The sequence below is a fragment of the Trachemys scripta genome, chromosome 9 (genome assembly GCF_013100865.1).
Source record: "Trachemys scripta elegans isolate TJP31775 chromosome 9, CAS_Tse_1.0, whole genome shotgun sequence".
In the NCBI taxonomy this organism is placed as follows: domain Eukaryota; kingdom Metazoa; phylum Chordata; order Testudines; family Emydidae; genus Trachemys; species Trachemys scripta.
In genome coordinates this window covers 100,762,155-100,781,402 of record NC_048306.1, presented here as the reverse complement: position 1 = coordinate 100,781,402, position 19,248 = coordinate 100,762,155, and the positions used below count along the sequence as shown (strand labels likewise).

The 19,248-nt window shown below is 44.9% G+C and overlaps 1 protein-coding gene across 2 annotated transcripts in view; it reads left to right on the top strand.

The window, feature by feature from the left end:
• P3H2 (prolyl 3-hydroxylase 2) overlaps window positions 1–19,248 on the top strand; it is a 105,836-nt gene that overhangs the window by 17,784 nt on the left and 68,804 nt on the right. Inside the window, exon 1 of one of the 2 annotated variants that reach the window (XM_034781626.1) lies at window positions 2,064–2,269. The exons of the other annotated variant lie outside the window; for it this stretch is intronic. Within the exon in view, the coding sequence (XP_034637517.1) occupies window positions 2,222–2,269 (48 nt within the window). The 5' untranslated portion in view covers window positions 2,064–2,221. Of the gene's footprint in view, window positions 1–2,063; window positions 2,270–19,248 lie in introns of those variants that run through there. 2 annotated transcript variants of the gene reach the window in all.

Genomic DNA, 19,248 nt, shown 5'->3' with positions numbered 1-19,248 from the left:
TTTTCCAAGGGATTTTTTTCATAGGGATTTTCTATGAAGTTTCTGCTGGGTCATCTGGTCTAGTAGCCCTCAAACTTTCTCCACTAAGAGTCCACAAACCAGCTGAGGATTTTTAGTGCCCTCCAAATCGCCCAATCCTTCACAGTTGCTAGAAAGAAAAAACGGCAGCTGCTTTCAGGTGTGAGATGCGGGGTCTGAGTGAAGGGCTGATTTCCCCCTGTCCTCAGCAAGTGGTGCCCTCACTTAGGCATAGCATCAAAACCTGACCCTTTGCCAGGATACTAAATGTCTCCTAACATCCTGCAATACCTATAATCCTAGAGGGCTCAGTCCTCACACAGGCAGGCCCAGAGGGTGCATTATGACTAAGCCTCAGAAATCTGAACCCATCCTGTGTCCGCTAAAGCTCTGGGAATCGAATGTTCTCAAACTCCGGCCCTGAACTTGGATGAGGAGAGCAACCCATCTCTGGGGACTCATTCCTTGCCTGATTGCTGTGTGAGTTTAAAACATTCAGCAGAACATGCTCTGGAAAATGACTTTGCATTGGAGCATGAGGTTATCTGGGGAGTTGTTTTTAACTCCAGTTCACTGTTGTTTTAAGCACCATGCTTCTGTTTTCCATGGCTATTTCTGGATCCTCTCTTTGAAATGCTGCTATATGATAGACTTGCAAACACGCTTCTTTAGTCCCTTTGAAGTTTTTTGAATTGGAACAAAACCAGTTACATAGACCTGAAAAATCACTTAGGTTAATTTCTGTTCTTGAAAGTTTACAGGGTTTAAAGTTCTTTCTGAGTTCTTACAAATCCATGCACTGCCTTAGAGCAATAGAAAATATGCAGTGTACAGCCATACCACCCTCCGTATTTGGAATGAGACACATTAGATAAAGACTGAAGTTGGGGCATATTTCAGATGTATTATTTACATTCCTGTTTGGGAATAAACTACCAGCAACTTTGAAAATGATCCTTGGAGAGCTGAATAAATGAGCACAGTTACCCGAAGAATTCAAATGCTCTTAGGTTTTTTGTGTGTGTTTAGTCTTGGAATAACAAAATGTGCAAAGGGAAGTCTTATCAGATGCATGGATGACAAGAGCACCCTTGCACATGCTCGGTACATTTTCATGGACCTATTCTACATTTGCACTGAGACTCTTAGAGCCAAGGGTCACAAAGACTAAATTCTCTTCTCACTTGCACCTAGGCTGCACCACTGAAGCAGGAGGACTTGTTCAGGTGTAAATGAAAGCAGAATTTGGCCCAGTATCTGCAGGTTTACTTCATCCAGCATTGAAATGCAGCCATTGCTGGGGTGGAGGACAGCACCTTTGGGAAGCGAAGTAGAACACTGTATTGTATTCAAGCTAAGAGTCAGTTTAGCTATCTGTTCCCCATACAAGAGTGGCTATAGCACTCCAATAGCGCTGTAGTATGCAGAGTACATAAAAGCTACTACACTGGCAGCCTTATTTTTCAAAGGCCAAGTTGGGTGCTTGGCTCAGATTGCAAACTTCCAGTTGAGATTTTTGACTCCCCCGAGGTCTGTGGGTGTTTGTTTGGGATCTGACTCCTATGTAGTTAAAAACATTAAAAAGACAGGAGGACTAGTATGTGAAGGGGAGGAAGGAGAAATCCTTTTCTCTTGGCTATAGCTACAGGTTCCTTTTTCTGCGGGTATCAGTCAAGTCCAAGCAAGGACAACAGGCCCTCTCTAAATGAGCTCTGTCATTTTTCCTTGCTACAACGGTTGTATGGTAGAGTTAAGCCCCTGGTGTATTCTCCCCTTTCTGCACCAGGAAGCCTGTCTTTGTGCTTACTGCATTCAGAGCTCTCGCTTCATAGTCCTGAACACTCCTTCCTTGGCCGGCTTTTATTTGGACCAATGCAGAATGCAACCCCCACCCCGCTTCTTATCTGAGAGCGCTGTTTGGCACAGGCAAAGACTTTGCCCTGCCAGTGACCTATGACAACAACAGGAGGATGTCAGTGCTAGAAAATTTCACTCTAGCCAGAGGTACAAACAGAATGCTATTTCTGGTGGCGGTGCTATAGGTTTACTGAGCTGCGTGCTGGGTCCTGGCTCTTGGAGCCAAGGGTCACAAGGACGACAACCCAAGGGGACCTACTCTGGTTAGCTGATGGATGTATCCTGAACCTGGATTTGTAAGCGTCCATTGCCGGATGCTGCGCTGCGAAACCGTCCGCTTCCTGTGATGAGACAGCTCTCCAGGCTTTGCCGTCTGTACTGTGTAACAGCACTGGTCAGTCGGTCCCTATTCTATTCCTGGCCACTCAGCTTGAGGGCCGTATGCCCCAAAACAGCTACAGCAAACAGCATGTGTCTGACCAGTCCCCTAAGGCTGGTCGGGAAAGTGGTGGGTTTTTTGGTTTGTTTGTTCCCACAGGGTGATGGAAATGAAAGCTTTCGTTTGGGTCAAAGGTTTTCCTGTTCTCGGCAAAAAAATTGTAAGTTTTTCTTGAAAGTGGTTGTGTTCTGCCGAAATGTCCATTCAGTAAAGAAGCTATTTTCAACCAAAAAAAATGTTTGTTGAGCAGCTCTGCAACCCGCCCAGTTGTGAATCCCCTCGGAATGGCTGCGTCTTCCTCCCAGTCCCATCCGTCTGCCCCAGGGCTCTGGGCTTTCCTTCGAAATCTTGTTCTAGCAACATCCTCCCTCCTTGTGCTCAGCTCGGTAAAGTCTGGTTGAGTTGGGCAGGTGTCTCAGCCATTTGATTAGCGTGTGCGTGCGTGTGTGTGTGTGTACACATATGTACAAGTAGAGTGGGCCATATGCTGCCTGCGACTTTGTTCTGCACTGACCTAGCCATTGCTGCTAGTGCTAGATTCAGGAGGGATTCCATAGTATTTGCATTCAGCTCCTGCTTGGCAGTCCTGCATTTTATTATCTTTCTTTTTTTTTAATGTATTCTCTATTTGGTAACTGTGGCAGCTGTTGTAGAGATCTCTTTGCACAGGAGTAAATTCATAGGGGAGCTGAACCTGCTCTGTTACGCTGGTGAAAAACAGGAGTAATTCCATCCAGGTCAATGGAGCTACGTAGGTATGGAAACCCAGATGAGTGAGAGCAAATATTTAGCAGTTCCCTAGTCCTGGATCTTCCAAACAACGTTTCCACCTCAAACCAGACCTATGACACCTCCTGGCTATTCCAGGCCTGGGACGACCCTCCACTCTACGGCTGTGGTAATGCACTTCAGTCCTGATCAGTAACACCTGTGCTGTTGCAGGATGGGAGGATCCCCAGGAACCGTAGATTTTAGTCTTCACAGTTTTGTTGCAGATTTCCATTCGGTTTGGTGGAACAGACAGATGTCCCCTGGCACTTGATGGAGATCCTGAAACTTATTTCACCTGAGCCATCTCTCTTTGCACTTCACTAATTACAGCAGGGAAAATGTATTAAACCATTGCACCCCTGGAAGCCTCCGTTCCCGGGCTACACTGACATGGATTTGGGTCTTGCGCACGCTCACAGTCTTAGGGAAAAAGTCTATCGGTTGTACTTCGGCGAGCCTTTTGGAGTTCCCAGCTGGAGGAGAACTTGGCAAAACATGGCTGCCTGAATGTCTCAATGCTTGCTTCTTTGTTCACATTCACTTTTGTCCCAGGAGGAATGAAGTAATTTATTTGATTTGCCCTGCTGCTTTATGCCGATGCCGATGAATGGCAGAAAACAAGACTCTGGTGAGTATGTGTAATCTGGGAGCATGTGGTAACTTACACATCAGTACTAGAGTGGCCAGTTTGGAAGACCTATCAGCAAGGCTCTTGACTAACTTAAGATAATGACTCTTCTAGGAGATGTGCAGTGTCGTAGAGGGGAAGGAATTTAAAGTAAACCACTGCTAAAGTTGTCTTACCTCATTAGCCACAGAAAAGCAGCCTGTGATTCAACTGAAAACTTTTCCCCACAAAGGTCTGGATTCATCCCTTGTAGGCAGAGCATAGTGTGGTGTAGTCTAAATACAAGGTAAAAAGCCAATATCACATATGGATTTGGGTGGGAGCCTTGCTGAAGTCGGAAAAAGGCTAGGTCTCATTCACCGATTAAGGCGGTGTGACTTCATTGGACCATGTATGGAGAAGGAACATTTAGCCGTATAATTATCATAAAAAGGAAATTCTGAGCTTTTTCTATGACTAGCTTTTCAAATGCTAGTCTAATGCAGTCACCAGCTTTTGCTTATGAAAGGCCTGTCCTGAGTTGTTGTCAGTTGTTTCCTAGCTTTAAAGAAACCTCTAAGCATCACATCTTGTTCTGAGGAAAGCAGCCACCGTCTTTTCCCCTTCTTGTCTCAGAAATTGTTCTCCCGCAAATCGTCAGGGGCTTGCAGTTCTTTCCTAGTTAGACGCCATTAGGTTTAATATGGGAGCATTGACTGAACCAATTATAGACTCTTTGATAACTCCTGCTGCTGCTGGTGGTGGTAACACAGACCAGAACAGATGCCAAGAAACTAAACACTTTTTTGGTGTTTTTTCCTTTTGGCTGTTCATCCTTGTGGAAGCCCCATTTCACACTGCAAGAGGGTATGTGGACGACAGCTGAATACCCAGCTGTGATGTGCAGATGACGGTTTATTTTCCCCTCAGATTCACAAAACAAATACACATATGCTGGGTCAGATTGCTTGCAAAGGGCTTTAATAGAGATTCTCCTTCAGCAAGGATTTCAACTTGCAGAAAGTGGATCACAAATGAGCGTTCAGAGCTCATGAAATAATTATTTTCTCCTAGCAAGGCTAGATGAACTGCTTTCATGGGCTGATGGATGAGCTGCTGAGGTCCCTCTCTTTCCATGGAATGATACTCAGGACTCTGCAGGATTGGGACCTTTAATACTTTTTGATTTTCTTAAATAGGTTTAGGGCCCGATCCAGCACCATTGAAGTGAATGGGGAAAAAACAATGGAGTTAAATGGACACTAGAATGAACTCAGTCCTCAGCTACGTCATGCCAAGGCCCAACCTGGCTAGCCGTTAGTGGGTCACAACACAAGGTAGTACGGCACCCAAATGTGAATTAAACACATCCTATAATTTCAGCGTTACGACACACCCTGCATTCTATGTACCCTGATGTGTAAATGCTCAGGGTTTATCATTTTCAGTTTTCTTATTTAAATCCTTGCAAAGCTACTGAATTATCGCTTTTTGTGCAAAAATGCTATTTTAAGAAGCATGTCGAACTTTTTTAAAAAAGTATGTTGTCATGGCAAACTCTGCCAGCCAGCTGCCGTGGATTATTATGGTATTTGAGCAAAGTCTTTAGTTCTAGAGTTGTGGTATAATGTTTATTAGGAACTTTTTTTTCTTTCTACAGGGTCCATTAATCCCATTAAATTTAAAGCAGCAGGAGGATGGTAATTGGAGAAATTAACTGATTTATTTTACTGGAATGGAATAGAAAATGATTGAGTATATTAGTGTGAAGTAAGAAGAGCTGTTGTTAGTGCACATATTGTAGATAGTCTGTTGGAAGATCACCTTGGTTTAAAGTACGTAAATTTCCTTTCATAGCATTCCTTCTTTCACTGCAGCCATGACTCTCTTTTTCTGGCCAATGAATTCCTAATGTGTAACCCACACTAAACCAGCGTGGATCTTTGTCCCCTGTCTAGTGGCTAGACCTAGTTCCTTAGCTCAGTGGCTCACGTTGGATTAATGTGGGTTGCACTAGATGGGAGATACCGAAGTTATTTCATTTATATTTGCCTGGCAAGGTATTCGGTGCAGTCTCCTATAGGAGAACAGTGGTTATCCATAATGAGTGTGTGAACTATTGACAGACTCTAACCTAATGGTGACAGAGACAAGTCACTGATTCAAAGCAATCTCTTGGTAAACTGAGCGCAAGCAAACAATATGCTTTTTAATGTGGCTACATGTAAATGTATTCTACATTTACGAACAAAGAATGTAGGCCGCACTTACAGGATGGGGGACTCTATCCTGAGAAGCAGTGACCTTGAAAACGTTTTGGAGGTCATGGTGGCTAATCCGTTGAACGTGAGCTCCTAGTGTGCTGCTGTGGCCAAAAGGGCTAATGAGATCCTGGGATGCATAAATGGGAAATCTAGAGTAGGCGCAGAGAGGTTATTTTACCTCTATATTTGGCACTTGTGATACCACTGCTGGAATCCTGTGTCCCGTGCTGGTGCTCACAATTCAAGAAGGATGTTGATAAATTGCAGAGGGTTCAAAGAAGAGCCACGAGAATGATTAAAGGATTAGAAAACCTGCCTTACAGTGATAGACTCATGGAGCTCAGTCTATTTAGCTTAACAAACAGAAGGTTAAGGGATGATTTGATAACAATCTGCGAGTATCTACGTGGGGAACAAATATTTAATAATGGGCTCTTCAGTCGAGTAGAGAGAGGTCTAACGTGATCAAGTGACTGGAACCTGAAACTAGACAAATTCAGACTTGGAAATAAGGTGTACATTTTTAACAGTGAGAGTAATTAATCATTGGAACAATTTACCGAAGATCGTGGTGGATTCTCCATCACTGATTCATTTTTAAATCAAGAATTCCTTCCTTAGAGGTTTTTAAGGCCCGGCTTGACAAAGCCCTGGCTGGGATGATTTAGTTGGGAATTGGTCCTGCTTTGAGCAGGGGGTTGGACTAGATACCTCCTGAGGTCCCTTCCAACCCTGATATTCTATGATTCTATGGGATGTTTTCCTAAAACCTCTGCTCTAGGAATTACGCTGGGGCAGGTCTCTGGCCTGTGCTCTGCAGGGGGTCAGACTAGATGATCACAATGGTCCCCTTCTGACTTGGAATCTAGAAATAAAGGTGGAATAAATAGGGATGAGTTGAATAGACGCGGCTGTGTCACAAATGTTGCCACAGCCCGTGTTCACCCGCTGTTGTAAATACGCATTATTCAGTCTGGAGAATAAATACAGAGTCCAAATCAATTAGGAATTATTTATTTATATTTCACTTGTAAGAAATTGTGTCACGGAGTGTTACAATGTTAACAGTAGCAAACCAGCTGCTTACGGACTGGACTCATTAGCTGTGCTCAGAGTGCTAAGATGGATTCCACTTCTCCTCGTGCCTCCTTAACAAATAGTTCCAGTTAGATACACCCCTGCAAACCCACGGAAGGGAATGGCGCTGCACAGGTGTCGTTGAGGGTAGATTTTGCAAATAACACATGAGAAGGAAGGAACTCAGCTTGACGATGAATTTGCTGCATTGGCAGTTAGGAAAAGGATAATCTTTGTACTTGCAAACTGTGCCCGTTTGTGATGGAGACAGCAGGCCTGGATCACCACAGGACATTCATACAGTCACTTTTCAGAGGAGAACCACTCTTCCAAGCATTGTGATTTCGATGTAATTATATAACTAGTGCACTTACTGACTTGAACTGAATTTCTGAGCAGAGACAAGAGGAAGATTTTCAAAAGCACACAACATTGGCCTGACTCTGCTGCCCCTCAAGTCTATGGGAGCTTTCAGTTCTTCCGGGGGAGGAGATTATGCCTACACTGGGTGTTTTCTCGCAGGGCCAATAAACAGTGGTGTCCTACGTGAGGCAAAGGGCAGACCAAGAAATGAATTTGTCGTTTCCGGAGGCGGCGTAACACAGGGAGTATTCTCTCCCAGACACCTCACATGCTGCATGCTCGTTCAGGAAAACGTTGTTGTACTCTGCTAAATCAGGAAGGTTGTTGATCTTTAGCTTCCTTTCCGGATATGCTCCCTGTCTTGGAAACTGGCCATATGACAATTGCACATTTTCTCGAGGGGAGAGGTAAGCTTCTGTTTCCCACAGGCTCTGGTGTTATCCTTTATTCTTCGCTGAGTCAAACATTTGCCACTGCAAAATCCTTTGAGGTCTGACTCCCACGAAGTTTCATGTATATTCCAGTTTTCCCACCCCTGCAAATTCCCTAGCTGGACATGGTGGTTTCTGTCCAGAATAAAACACAGGTCATTGCTTGACCAAGTGATATTTCCTTCTGGAGAATCTGGTCTGGTGTTGTGTGTTCATTTAACACATGGGACCTTATCAGCCTTACCTCAGTGAAGGCTTCTCACCCAAGACTCTGGCTGTGGGTAGGATTATTTGGGCTGTTGTAGCTGTCTGTAAACTCTTAGCCCCTGGCTGTGCTAAGCCAATGGCTGCCGCAACTGTTACATCTGTGGAAGGTATCAGAGGGGTAGCCGTGTTAGTCTGAATCTGTAAAAAGCAACAGAGGGTCCTGTGGCACCTTTAAGACTAACAGAACACTTCTATTCAGAGTAGAAATGGCAATAGAGATCCAGTCTGGCAGGTGACCAAAAAGGCCCTATCTTCATCTGGAGTTACGCAGGCCAAGATTTTAGAAAATGGGTGCTGAAAGTTCGGCTCCTAAATCCCTATTTAAAACAGCAGCTGGGAGCTTTCTTCCCAGTGCGGGTGGACCAGTATCCACCAGCTGTGCTTAAATTAGCATGCTAAAAATAGCCATGTAGCCACAAATGCATGGCAGGCAGGTTGGACTAGCCACCCCCATAGGTACTCAGGCGGTTGGGTTGGATTGTACGGAGCCAACTAGCTCAGACAGCCTCCCGTGCAATTGTGGCCACCTTCCTATTTTTAGTCTCTCTCTGCACTGGGCAGCACGCTCCCAGCTGCTGTGTAGACATACCCCAAATAAGTAGCTTGGTCTTCAGAAACCCTGAGTCCATTAACCTCAGCTTCAAGCTGCTAACTTCGCTTTGGTGTTGGAGAGAGGAACGTATTCTTGCCGCATCTCCATATAGTAATGACACAGTCTGACCCTAATGTTTCTAAATCATTAGGTGCTCTTATGCCCTGGTGATAGGGGACCTTATAAAAACCCAGCCAGAGAAACTATTCTGAAGGCCCTGTTGTGGAAAGGCATACGGGAAAGGCCCCTGCATCGTGATGGTCATCCAAGAGAGAGGAGTTTCAGGAGAAAGGGGTAGCGTTTCTCTCTTCCAGCAGCTCCAGCAGAAGCAGCCCTCCTGGAGTAGAGTCTGGAAAGTGTAATGAGTCTTGGATTGTGTAATTCGTGGTGATGCACAGACTCTTCATCTGGTCGTCAGCCCGTCGAGGAACAGGAGAGCCCTCATTAGTATCCCAAGTCACAGAAGCCATTCTAGTCTCTGAAACTTTTAATCCTTGGACAAGAAGCATGCAGACGGTGTCAGTTTGTTTGCTTTGACTTTGTCTTGCCGAGGCGGGTAGGGGTAGGGTTGCCAATTTTGGTTGGATGTATTCCTGGAGATTTCATCACATGACATAATCTTTAATTAAAGATTAACCTTTAATTCCTGGAGACTCCAGGCAAGCCTAGCTAGGTGGTGGGAAATGACGGTAGGTGTATTATTTACTGATTTATGTGGACGTTGGCTTGTGTGTTTTAAGATAAATCCCAGCACCTTCCGAATGGTTATTTTTAGCCTGAAAGATGCAAAGAGCCGATGTGACTAACATGATGCAGTTTGCCAATCCTGTGTGCAAAGCAACGTTTCGACTAAGACATACAAGGGAAACGAAAGTCAGGGTTATCAGAGTCCCTGTTGGGGAGCTGAAGACTGAGTGAACGTTGTAGGTATAAGATGACGTGCAGGCTACGCTGAAGTCAATGGGAGCTTTGCCCCTGACTTCAGTGAGGCCAGGATTTCACCCAGAGTGTTTATGGGCATGCACCCACGGTGCTTGTTCCAACACTTACACAATTAGCCAACTGCCCTGACATCTTTTGGGCGAACCTTTAGTGCCTTGGAACTGGCACTGCAGATGGACTTTCTAATCCTGTCTTTTGAAAGATGCCCATTTCTTCAGTAGCTTCTTTCTTTCACCTGCTTCCTCCCCGTTTCCACGTCATTGGGTGCTACAGTGCCAAGGGTTCACACTAAATATCTGCTTCTAACTGAGGTCCTGATCTCTAAGAGACTGAGAAGCTATTGGAAAATGCCCAGTTCTCTCAGCTTCTGGTTTCAGTAGAGTAGAGGGCTCTGGGCACCTCTCAGGATCAGGCTCTTACCAGGAATAGCTTGTTTGGAAGGTGGGAGGATTGTTGTGAATTCCACTCTGATATATACCAGTTTCATTTGATTTGAAACAAGGTCACATTCCCAGATGTGTATTCTTCAGCTTGCCCTGAAACCCATTCCATGTATTATTTTCTGGTCCCTCAGACTAAAAACAAAAAAATGTGAAGTGCAACTTGGATATCAAATGAGGTCACCTGACAGGAAAACCCACTTGTCCCAGGTTTTTATTGTAGTTGCTGTTTTTCACCTATATTCTTACCATTGAAGATGCAACTGGTTAGTGGAGTTAGCAAAATAATTTTGCAGACATCTTCCATGACGTCTGCCTTTCTGGGAGGAAACGTGAGGAAAGAGGGTGGTTTTCATGGTCCGTATCATATCAGATGTGAGTCAGTCAAAGGATCCAGGGTTTTTAAGTGCAAGTGAGAACCATAACTGTGGGCAGTAAGTCATTACATTTCACTTTTCCAGGCCCCAGCATTTTTGGTTGTCCAAAGTTGCTGGACTGGTGGATTTCTCCTAGTGTGATATCCTCTATGCTATTTGGATAAATAAGCTTAGTGTCTATTAAAAAGAACAGGAGTACTTGTGGCACCTTAGAGACTAACAAATTTATTAGAGCATAAGCTTTCGTGGACTACAGCCCACTTCTTCGGCTGTAGTCCACGAAAGCTTATGCTCTAATAAATGTGTTAGTCTCTAAGGTGCCACAAGCACTCCTGTTCTTTTTGCAGATACAGACTAACACGGCTGCTACTCTGAAACCTGTCTTAGTGTCTATTGACATTGAGAAGCCAAGCCATTATTTGGATCTCGATGAAATGCAATTAAAGTAACTAGCCTCTTTTATTTTGTGCTCATGTGCACTTGGAAGATTGTTTTATTCCCCTGGCAGAACCCTCAGGAATCCCTGAGAAAGGAGGAAAGATGCCGAAAAGGGAGCAGATCCAAGAATAAGGAAATGCAGTTGTTGTTACCAGATGGTATCTTGCATAGTGTGTGAACGCTTGGCGGTTTGGGATTTGTTCTGCATGTTTTGTTTGTGCTCAAAAAATTTTTTTTGGACAGTTTGGAAAATGTCTGGGTGCTGTTCCCAGTGCCTTGGTAGGGGTGTGTGTGTGTGGACTGAGTCACCAATACGCAATACATTCTACATACAATCTCCTTCTCATGTTTTAAGTTCTGACTCTCTTGCTATTTTATAGTTCATTTTGCAAAGTCTTCTGCTAACTGGTTACCCTTCTGTTGTAGAGGCCGTGGTTACACTCGAAACTTCAAAACGCTGCCGTGGTAGCGCTCCCGCAACAGCGCTTTGAAGTGCGAGTGTGGTCGCGTGCCAGCGCTGGGAGAGAGCTCTCCCCGTGCTGCAGGTACTCCACCTCCACGAGGGGATTAGCTTACCCGCGCTCCCAGCACAGGGGCACTGTTTACACTGGCGCTTTTCACACCCCTGAGCGAGAAAGTTGCAGGGCTGTAAAACGCCAGTGTAGCCATAGCCAGAGCTGTGTAAGAATTATTTCTCCTCACAGCGCAGTATTGCATCAGTAGTTGTGCTGTGTGTGTGAATGTGTGGTGAGGGAGGGAGTTACCCCCTTCTTTTGAACTGTCTGCAAAGTGTGTGTGTGTGTGTGTGTGTGTGTGTGTGTGCCCACAGTTGTGCATAAAGTTACACAGACCTGGGATTGCAAATGTATCCATAAATCTCTTCACAGATGGGGAGTGGATTAAAACGGGTCCTTCCCACCTAGCAATCGTTTATGGGTGCAGACCAGGGGATGAACATGGCCAGGGTTAACATTGACCGGGTGTGCAAAATGTACAGCCAAGCAAGAGGCCGAGGGACAAGGCTTAGGGCAGAAATGCTGAAATCACTGAGGAAGTTGCATTGGATGCCAAAGGATCCTGAATACTAGCAGGGGAGGCCTCGAGTTTTTATTCCGCGATAACACTGACTTTGTGCCGCTTCCAGTGCAGATTCCCTGGCTTGCAGCGCACAGGCCTGTGTGATACCAGGTCCCCCGAGTGGCAGTTCAGTAACAGGCACAGGACATACTGGATTTCTGCATGTGGTATGTAAAAGTGGAGAATAAGACTGACGTGCCAAAGGGGCATTCCAGAGCGTAGGCTACACGTTGCTGGGTATTACACAGCCGTGGTGCCCACTGAAGGCATGAGACGAACCTCCAAAAGCGGAAAGGCCTGGGGCTAGATCTCTGATTCAGGACCCAGCAAAATAAGATGACATCACTGAGTCTGAACTGGCTGCCTTCGGAGGGGCTTCCTAACACTATAGAGACAGTAACTGGAGCGGAAGACTCTGAATTCTTTAGTGTCTTGCCGAGTTGTCTGTGGTCTCGAATATGTAAGCAAAGTCTTCTCAAGTGGGTAACTTAGAGTTATCTGATCCAGACAGAGGAAGTCTCTCCCCATTCTCTTCCTCTGAGCTAGCTTGGATTCTTTATAAATGGACTTTATTTAGTTAACTGGAACCTCAGGTTTAGTTAACTGGAACCTCACGTCTTTGTCAAACTCCACCTTGGAAGATTAGCTTTCTGCCTTTCTAAATTCCTTCTGTGATTTCAGATGTAGACAGCACTGAACTATGCCTGAGCGCTTCCTGGATAAAACCACTTGGAATTACCAGCTTGTGTGCGGAAGAGGGGCCATCCTGTCTGATTCTCCCCAAACCTCCTCATGCCTTTAGGAAACTGGGAAATGGAATTTTTCCCCACTTCTCTAATTCCCCCACTACAAAGAGAGATGGTGTGAGCCCTGAATTCCTCCTGGCCTTATCCTTAAAGCAAGTGATTAATTTGCACTTGCAGATAAATCAAAATGAATACAGTTGCCTGCTTTGTTTCCCCTCTGCACCTTTGCAGAACAGATAACTCGAATGGATGGCTAATAATTACTAGCATCAGCCACCTTGCAGAGAACCGTTTCAAATAGCTTTCCATGTCGTCTTTCTACTCTGTTTACATGAAAGGTTCCCAATGTTTAAAAGTTTTAGTTAAAAAACTTATCATATTAACAACCGTCCAACTCCCTCGTCACGCTTTTAAAAAAAAAAAAAAAAAGTTGAAGTTCATTTGTTTATGACTGAGCAGGTTTTGTCGGCCTGCCAAGCAGCAAGGAGCACTTGGCGGGGTGATGCTGAAAACATGCAGGCCAAAAAATATAAATGTCTCCAAATTAAGGACGTATGCTCTAAATAATTTTTCTTTCAGTTTTTGTAGAAAAAATTTGCTTCGTATTACAGAGGGAGAGTGGAAGAAGGAATGGAGAAAGGCCAGTGTTTCAAATACCAGTTGATACAAGAAGGGAACCAAAGGCAAACACGGTCAATTTATGGCAGTGGCTCTCAACCTTGCCAGACTACTGTACCCCTTTCAGGAGTCTTTGTCTTGCGTACCCCACGTTTCACCTCACGTAAAAACCGCTTGCTTACAAAATCAGACCTAAAAATACCAAAGTGTCCCAGCACACTCTTACTGAAATATTGCTGACTTTTTCATTGTTACCATCTACTTATAAAATAAATCCATTGGAATATAAATATTGTACTTCTAGTTCAGTGTGTAGTAGACATTGTCTGTATGAAATTTTGTTTGTACTGACTTTACTGGTGCTTTTTATGGAGCCTGTTGTAAAACTAGGCAAATATCTAAATGAGCTGATTTACCCCCTGGAAGACCTCTGCGTACCCTCCTCTGAGAACCACTGGTTTATGGCTTCTAAAGATGGAAGCAGTACTGTAACAGGGCACTGGGGCATATGCAAGCGACCCAATGCCCTGTTTCAAGGCTCTGGCTGACCAGCCAACTCATGACAAATTTGAGACAACACTTCCTCTTAGAGGGAACCTACTCAGGGAGGAAATTGGAAGGACCAAGAGGGACTCTCTGCACCAGCCAGGCAGAAGGTCTGACAGGAGACAGAGAGCAAAGATGGTCTAGTGGTTAGGACACTAACCTAGGTCTCAGGGGACCCATGTTCTGCCACAAACTTCCTGTGTGACCTTGAACAAACTGCTTAGTCTCTCTGTACAATGGGGATAACTGCACTGCCCTGCACCACAAGGTACTGTGAGGATGAAGACGTGAAAGATTGTGAGGTGCTCAGCTACTGCAGTGGGGGGGCTAAGACTGATACCTGCAGGAAGCAGTGGTAGAAAACTTAATGGGGAGAGGCAATAGGAGAGGCCAGGAAGGAACTATAGAAGTTGAGCTGAGCTGGAACTGTTTTGTTAAATAGAGAAGATCCCGAAAAAAGGGAGTGAAATCCCTGCTGCCGTTCCGAGCTTTATTCAACATACTGGCGAAGGAGTTGGCCCACCAGCTTGCAAATACCAACTTCACTTTTACCCTACGGGTGTGACTTTGCAGTACGTCCTAAACAGGCATCTAGGCCCCATCGGCCATCACTGATTGCTCTGTTTAACAGGTGGCTTCAAAGATATTAGAGGATGTTGCCTTCCAACGTTGAGGACCATGCCTGGTATTATTTCTGGAACTGGGATTAGCACGAGTTTTCCAGGAAGAAAACTGCAAATCCCATGGCTTTACAACTGCTGCTTAATTTCATCTTTATGTATTTAAAAAAATAGATGAGACATCTTGGAGCCAGCATGTATTCAGATAGTCTTGATGACTGCTTCTGGCTTGTTTAAGAGCAAACACCCTGTATCTTGGACCAGTGGCAAGGAAGCTAATGAGGTGTCTGGAACCAGAGTGTGAAAATTTGAAACTGTAGCAAATGGATGGAATTTGATGTCTTTTGAGGTAGTGGAAATTTAGTACTTGGGGGAATAAGAAATATGGATTTTTTGTGAAACTGCTTTTAAGGGAACAGGACAGGTCAGGGTATTAGTAATGATCTGTGGCACTTCTTAACCTTTTGAGTCCTTCATTCCATTCCAGCTCAGGCCATTGATAGTGACTGATGGTAATTTTGACCCAAAGAGTATTTTGGGGCCCATGTGAAATCAGTTGGGTAATCTTAGTCCTCTTCTTAGTCGTCCCATGTGGTGAAAACCATCATTGCAATTGGCATCGTCTTGGCAGAAATGGGGGGGATTGAACATACCTGGAGACCGAAACGTCACCATCCATAGAAGTGGTATTTTCAGGGGCCGGAGTTTTGAGGCGCATTGTCAGTGCAGTGTGGTAAAGCTTCCGGAGTGGTGTATCTGCCCTATGATGTGGGAGGGGAGAGGATTTCATTGATCTGGGCTGTCAACGCAGCATATCTGACAAACATTGGATTCATACAAAGGTTTAATATATTTATTCCCCTTCCCACCGAAAGGTTGAGGATTGCCTGTTTTTATGCATTGGCTTAGGGCCTAGGTCTCTAAGAAGAATCTGATTAGGGCATGCAATACGTGTTGCTTGGAAAGTAGGAGAGTATCTACACCACCATGCTGTTCAACAGGCTATGAATACGGGCCTGTGGCTGCTGTATCCCCACTGGAGCTGATGAGTGCCTGGAAGAGGCTCCTTTATGAGCCATCCGGTGCCTCCAGATCCTTTCCTTTAGCCCGGGTAAGAGCACATAACCCCTCTGCTGTATGCATCTCGCCCAAGTACACTCACTCATTTTCAGGGAGCCTTCTTGTCCGGTCCCCATAATTCAGACTTCTTAAAAACAAGATACCCTGGGCTACATTTGTCTTTGACCTACACCTTCGGTGACCCCAATGGGGTTTGAGATCAGTTGGGTTGCTCTGGTTAAAACAGGGCGGGGTTAGGCTTCACCATCTGAAAATGGCTTGAGGTCCATTCCCCATCCTGTCCAACGTAAGCCAGGTCTCGGTGCTCTGGGCATTCTTGGCTTCCAGGCTTGATTATAACCACACGCTGTGCTTGTGAACGAAACCAGATCCATAAAATAAAGTCTGGCAAGTACAACAAGTTGCTTGCTTGTCAGATATGGGTCGCTTGTCACCGCAGGGCTCTGATTGCTTCAATGATTGTCCATAGTCTAGCCAGTTTAAGATCTAGGTGTTGGTCTTCAGAGCTCTCAGTGTGCTAGGGTTAGGCTATCTCAGACCCCATGTCTTTCTCCACCAAATCCTTCCACGATTGCTGCATTGTCCAAGAACAATGGGATTCTCAATGGCACGGGTAGGACTGGAGATCGAGTCTTTTCAGTGGCTGTCCCATGACTGTGGAACTCCCTTCCACATGAGTGAATCTTGGCCATGAAACTCACACCTTCAGGAACAAATGCAAAATCTTTTCTATAGCTGTCCCATAATAATAATAACCTTTTACTTGCCCTTGGAAGTGGGGGTGGGGGAGGAGATGAAATAATTTAGGTCAATGTGGACCACCTATGTTGTATGATGTACATTAGTAAGGCATCAATTGGTACAATTGCAGGTACAATTACATAGAAGGTTAGAAACAATTTTTTATTTTTTAAAATTATTCCCTTCTTAGATTAGGGCTCTCAGTTTGCCTTAAGATGTTACAGTTCATTTTTCCCCCCCTTGTACAAGGGGAGTAAGCTCCATATGTTTGTTTTCTCGCTTTGGCACGTTCATGCCAAATGATGTGTTTTGATCTTTAGGGTTTCCTCTGTAGCCTTGTTTCTGGGCCCATAATTCAAGATACCTATCTATCTCATAGAACTGGAAGGGACCCCAAAAGGTCATTGTGTCCAGCTCCCTGCCTTCACTAGCAGGACCAAATACTGATTTTTGCTCCAGATCCCTAAGTGGCCCCCTCAAGGATTGAACTCACAACCCTGGGTTTAGCAGGCTAATGCTCAAACCACTGAGCTATCCCTCCCCACTATGGTAGCAATAAGATCTTAGAAGCACTCTAGATGTTACACACAAGTAATTCAGCTTTTCCTTTTACCTGTAATATTTACTGGTGGTATATTTCCTTAGCATCCATATCTAGTCTGTCCCACTAAACAGGAGGGCAAGATTCATTCCAGTTTTTAACTAACGTAGAATGTATTGAACTGCTGATGCTTGCTAGGAAAATAATCAACCTCTCCAGTGGACCTGGCCTCTCTTCTGACATAAATGGTCAAATTCCTGCTGTGCTATCTTTGCAGAGGGCTTTCAAGGAGCAGTAAACCCTCAGCATTCTCTTCCTTCTGGAGGTCTGGGAAAGAACCAAAAAAGTGACCTGCTAATGTTTTATAGCCAACCAGGAGAGCGATCATTACCTTTTTTTAATCACCCTATAAAATTGAATGGAGAATTGTTTTAGGGGTGGCTTAAAAAAAAAAATATGGAAGGACATCATCGTCTTCAACAGATAAATTCTATAGAATTTAACAGACAATGTACTATGTTACTATGCAGGCATACCACGCTTCACTCTTTCTAGATGTTATATAGTCTACATTTGTTGATCCTGAATAGCCTGTGTGAGTTAGTCATTCTGATTTTTATTGTGCTTCCAAATATGGTTTCAGCACCACGTGCAGGAGATTTGCGGTTCCCATTAATGTTAGCAGGAATTATGTGTGTAATTCCCTGCATATGGTGCTGAAACATTACCCCTTATCAGTAGGCTTCCTTGACCATAGGAGGTTCATGCAGAAGGTTCAGTGGCCAATGAGTTCAACACAAAAGGAGTGGGAAGAGGAATAATACCTCCGATGGATTCTGTCTTCTCTCTGTTAAACGTATCAGAGGGGTAGCCGTGTTAGTCTGGATCTGTAAAAAGCAACAGAGAGTCCTGTGGCATGACATGCATCTGACGAAGTGGGCATTCACCCACGAAAGCTTATGCTCCAATACATCTGTTAGTCTTAAAGGTGCCACGGGACTCTCTGTTGCTTTTCTCTGTTAAAAGGGAACCTAAAGCTTTTGGGTTATGTAAATCCTTCAAGGCTGCATTGCTGAAAAGCAGATCCACACCACACATCTACCTTCTGGTATGCAATACCACTCGATCTAATTGTTCTGTTGTATCTCCTCAGCGCTGAATTAAAAGCCAAGTTAAATTCTTCATTTTATAGCTGCCTTCTCCTTCTTGTCCAGACTCTGCGGGGGGGAGGTGGGGCCGCAGAAATTAATTACAAAGCTGTTTACATGTCAAGCTCCTTGTTTATATCCTGATGATCCTATACTTGCAGAGAGCTGATGACTTAATGTTTCAGCCAGCCCTTTCCAAGTACCAGCATTCTGCAAATGTGAGAGAGCCTCTTAACATTTCATTACAGAATTCCCAGTGCTTAATTAAGGGAAACTCTAGGCCAAAACTCCTGGCTGCATTACAGGGGCTTTGCAGAGACGGGCTGAGATAAGAGCTGTGCAAAACGTTTTGCTTTTAAAGCTGGGGTTGAGGCGGATGGATTCTCTGAACATTGTGGGAGCTGGTTCACACAGGTACAGAATTTGCAAGCTCTTCCTCCACTAGCTCTCCTCTCCTTACCCCGAACAAGCCCAGAGTACCACCCCCACCCCTGCTGTAAATCAGGAGGGATTTGGGCCCAACAGATAGGGCATAGGAGTGGGAGTCAAGAGAATTGAATTCTGACTGACGCTGATGCACTATGACACCTTGGGCCAGTCACTTTGGCTCAGATTTTAAAGGTCATTAGCCATTGCTGAGCTCAGCGTCGCCATACCTAACTGATTTAAGGGCCCAAGTCTCCTTTAGGAGCCCCAAATCCCATTGGCTGAGCTCAGCAATGCCTAAATACCTTTAAAAATGCAGGCCTCTGCTTTTCGGTGCCTTCACCTCTCCGTGCCTCTGTTTCCCCATCTGCAATATGGGGATAATGGTACTTACTCTGCCCGGTACAGTGTTTTGAGATCGAGGGGTGGAAAAGGTGATGTCTGCACGAGCTGAAGGGGATGTTCTTCAGGGAGGCTGGAGTTTCTTGGAAACTAAACGGTACATTTTGCAGAGCTCTGGCCAGTGATCAGTGCAAACCGGAGGTTGCTCACAGGTGAGCTCAATAGCCAGCCAGGCTCTATGTAGCATTAATCACCTGCTGCAGTGGGGGCACAAATCGAAGCCAAAGGTTCAGCATGGAGTGAGAGGCTGGGCATAGTCTCTTGATGAGCTGAGATAAACAGGGTCGGCTCCTGTCCCTGCAGGTTCAGTTGACCGTTTACCTCTGTGCAGAGATGCAATGAGCCTTCAGCATTGCTAACTGTCTGTTTAGGCTCTGTAAGAAAGGAAGGGGTAAACACATAAAGGGGGGAAGCAGATGT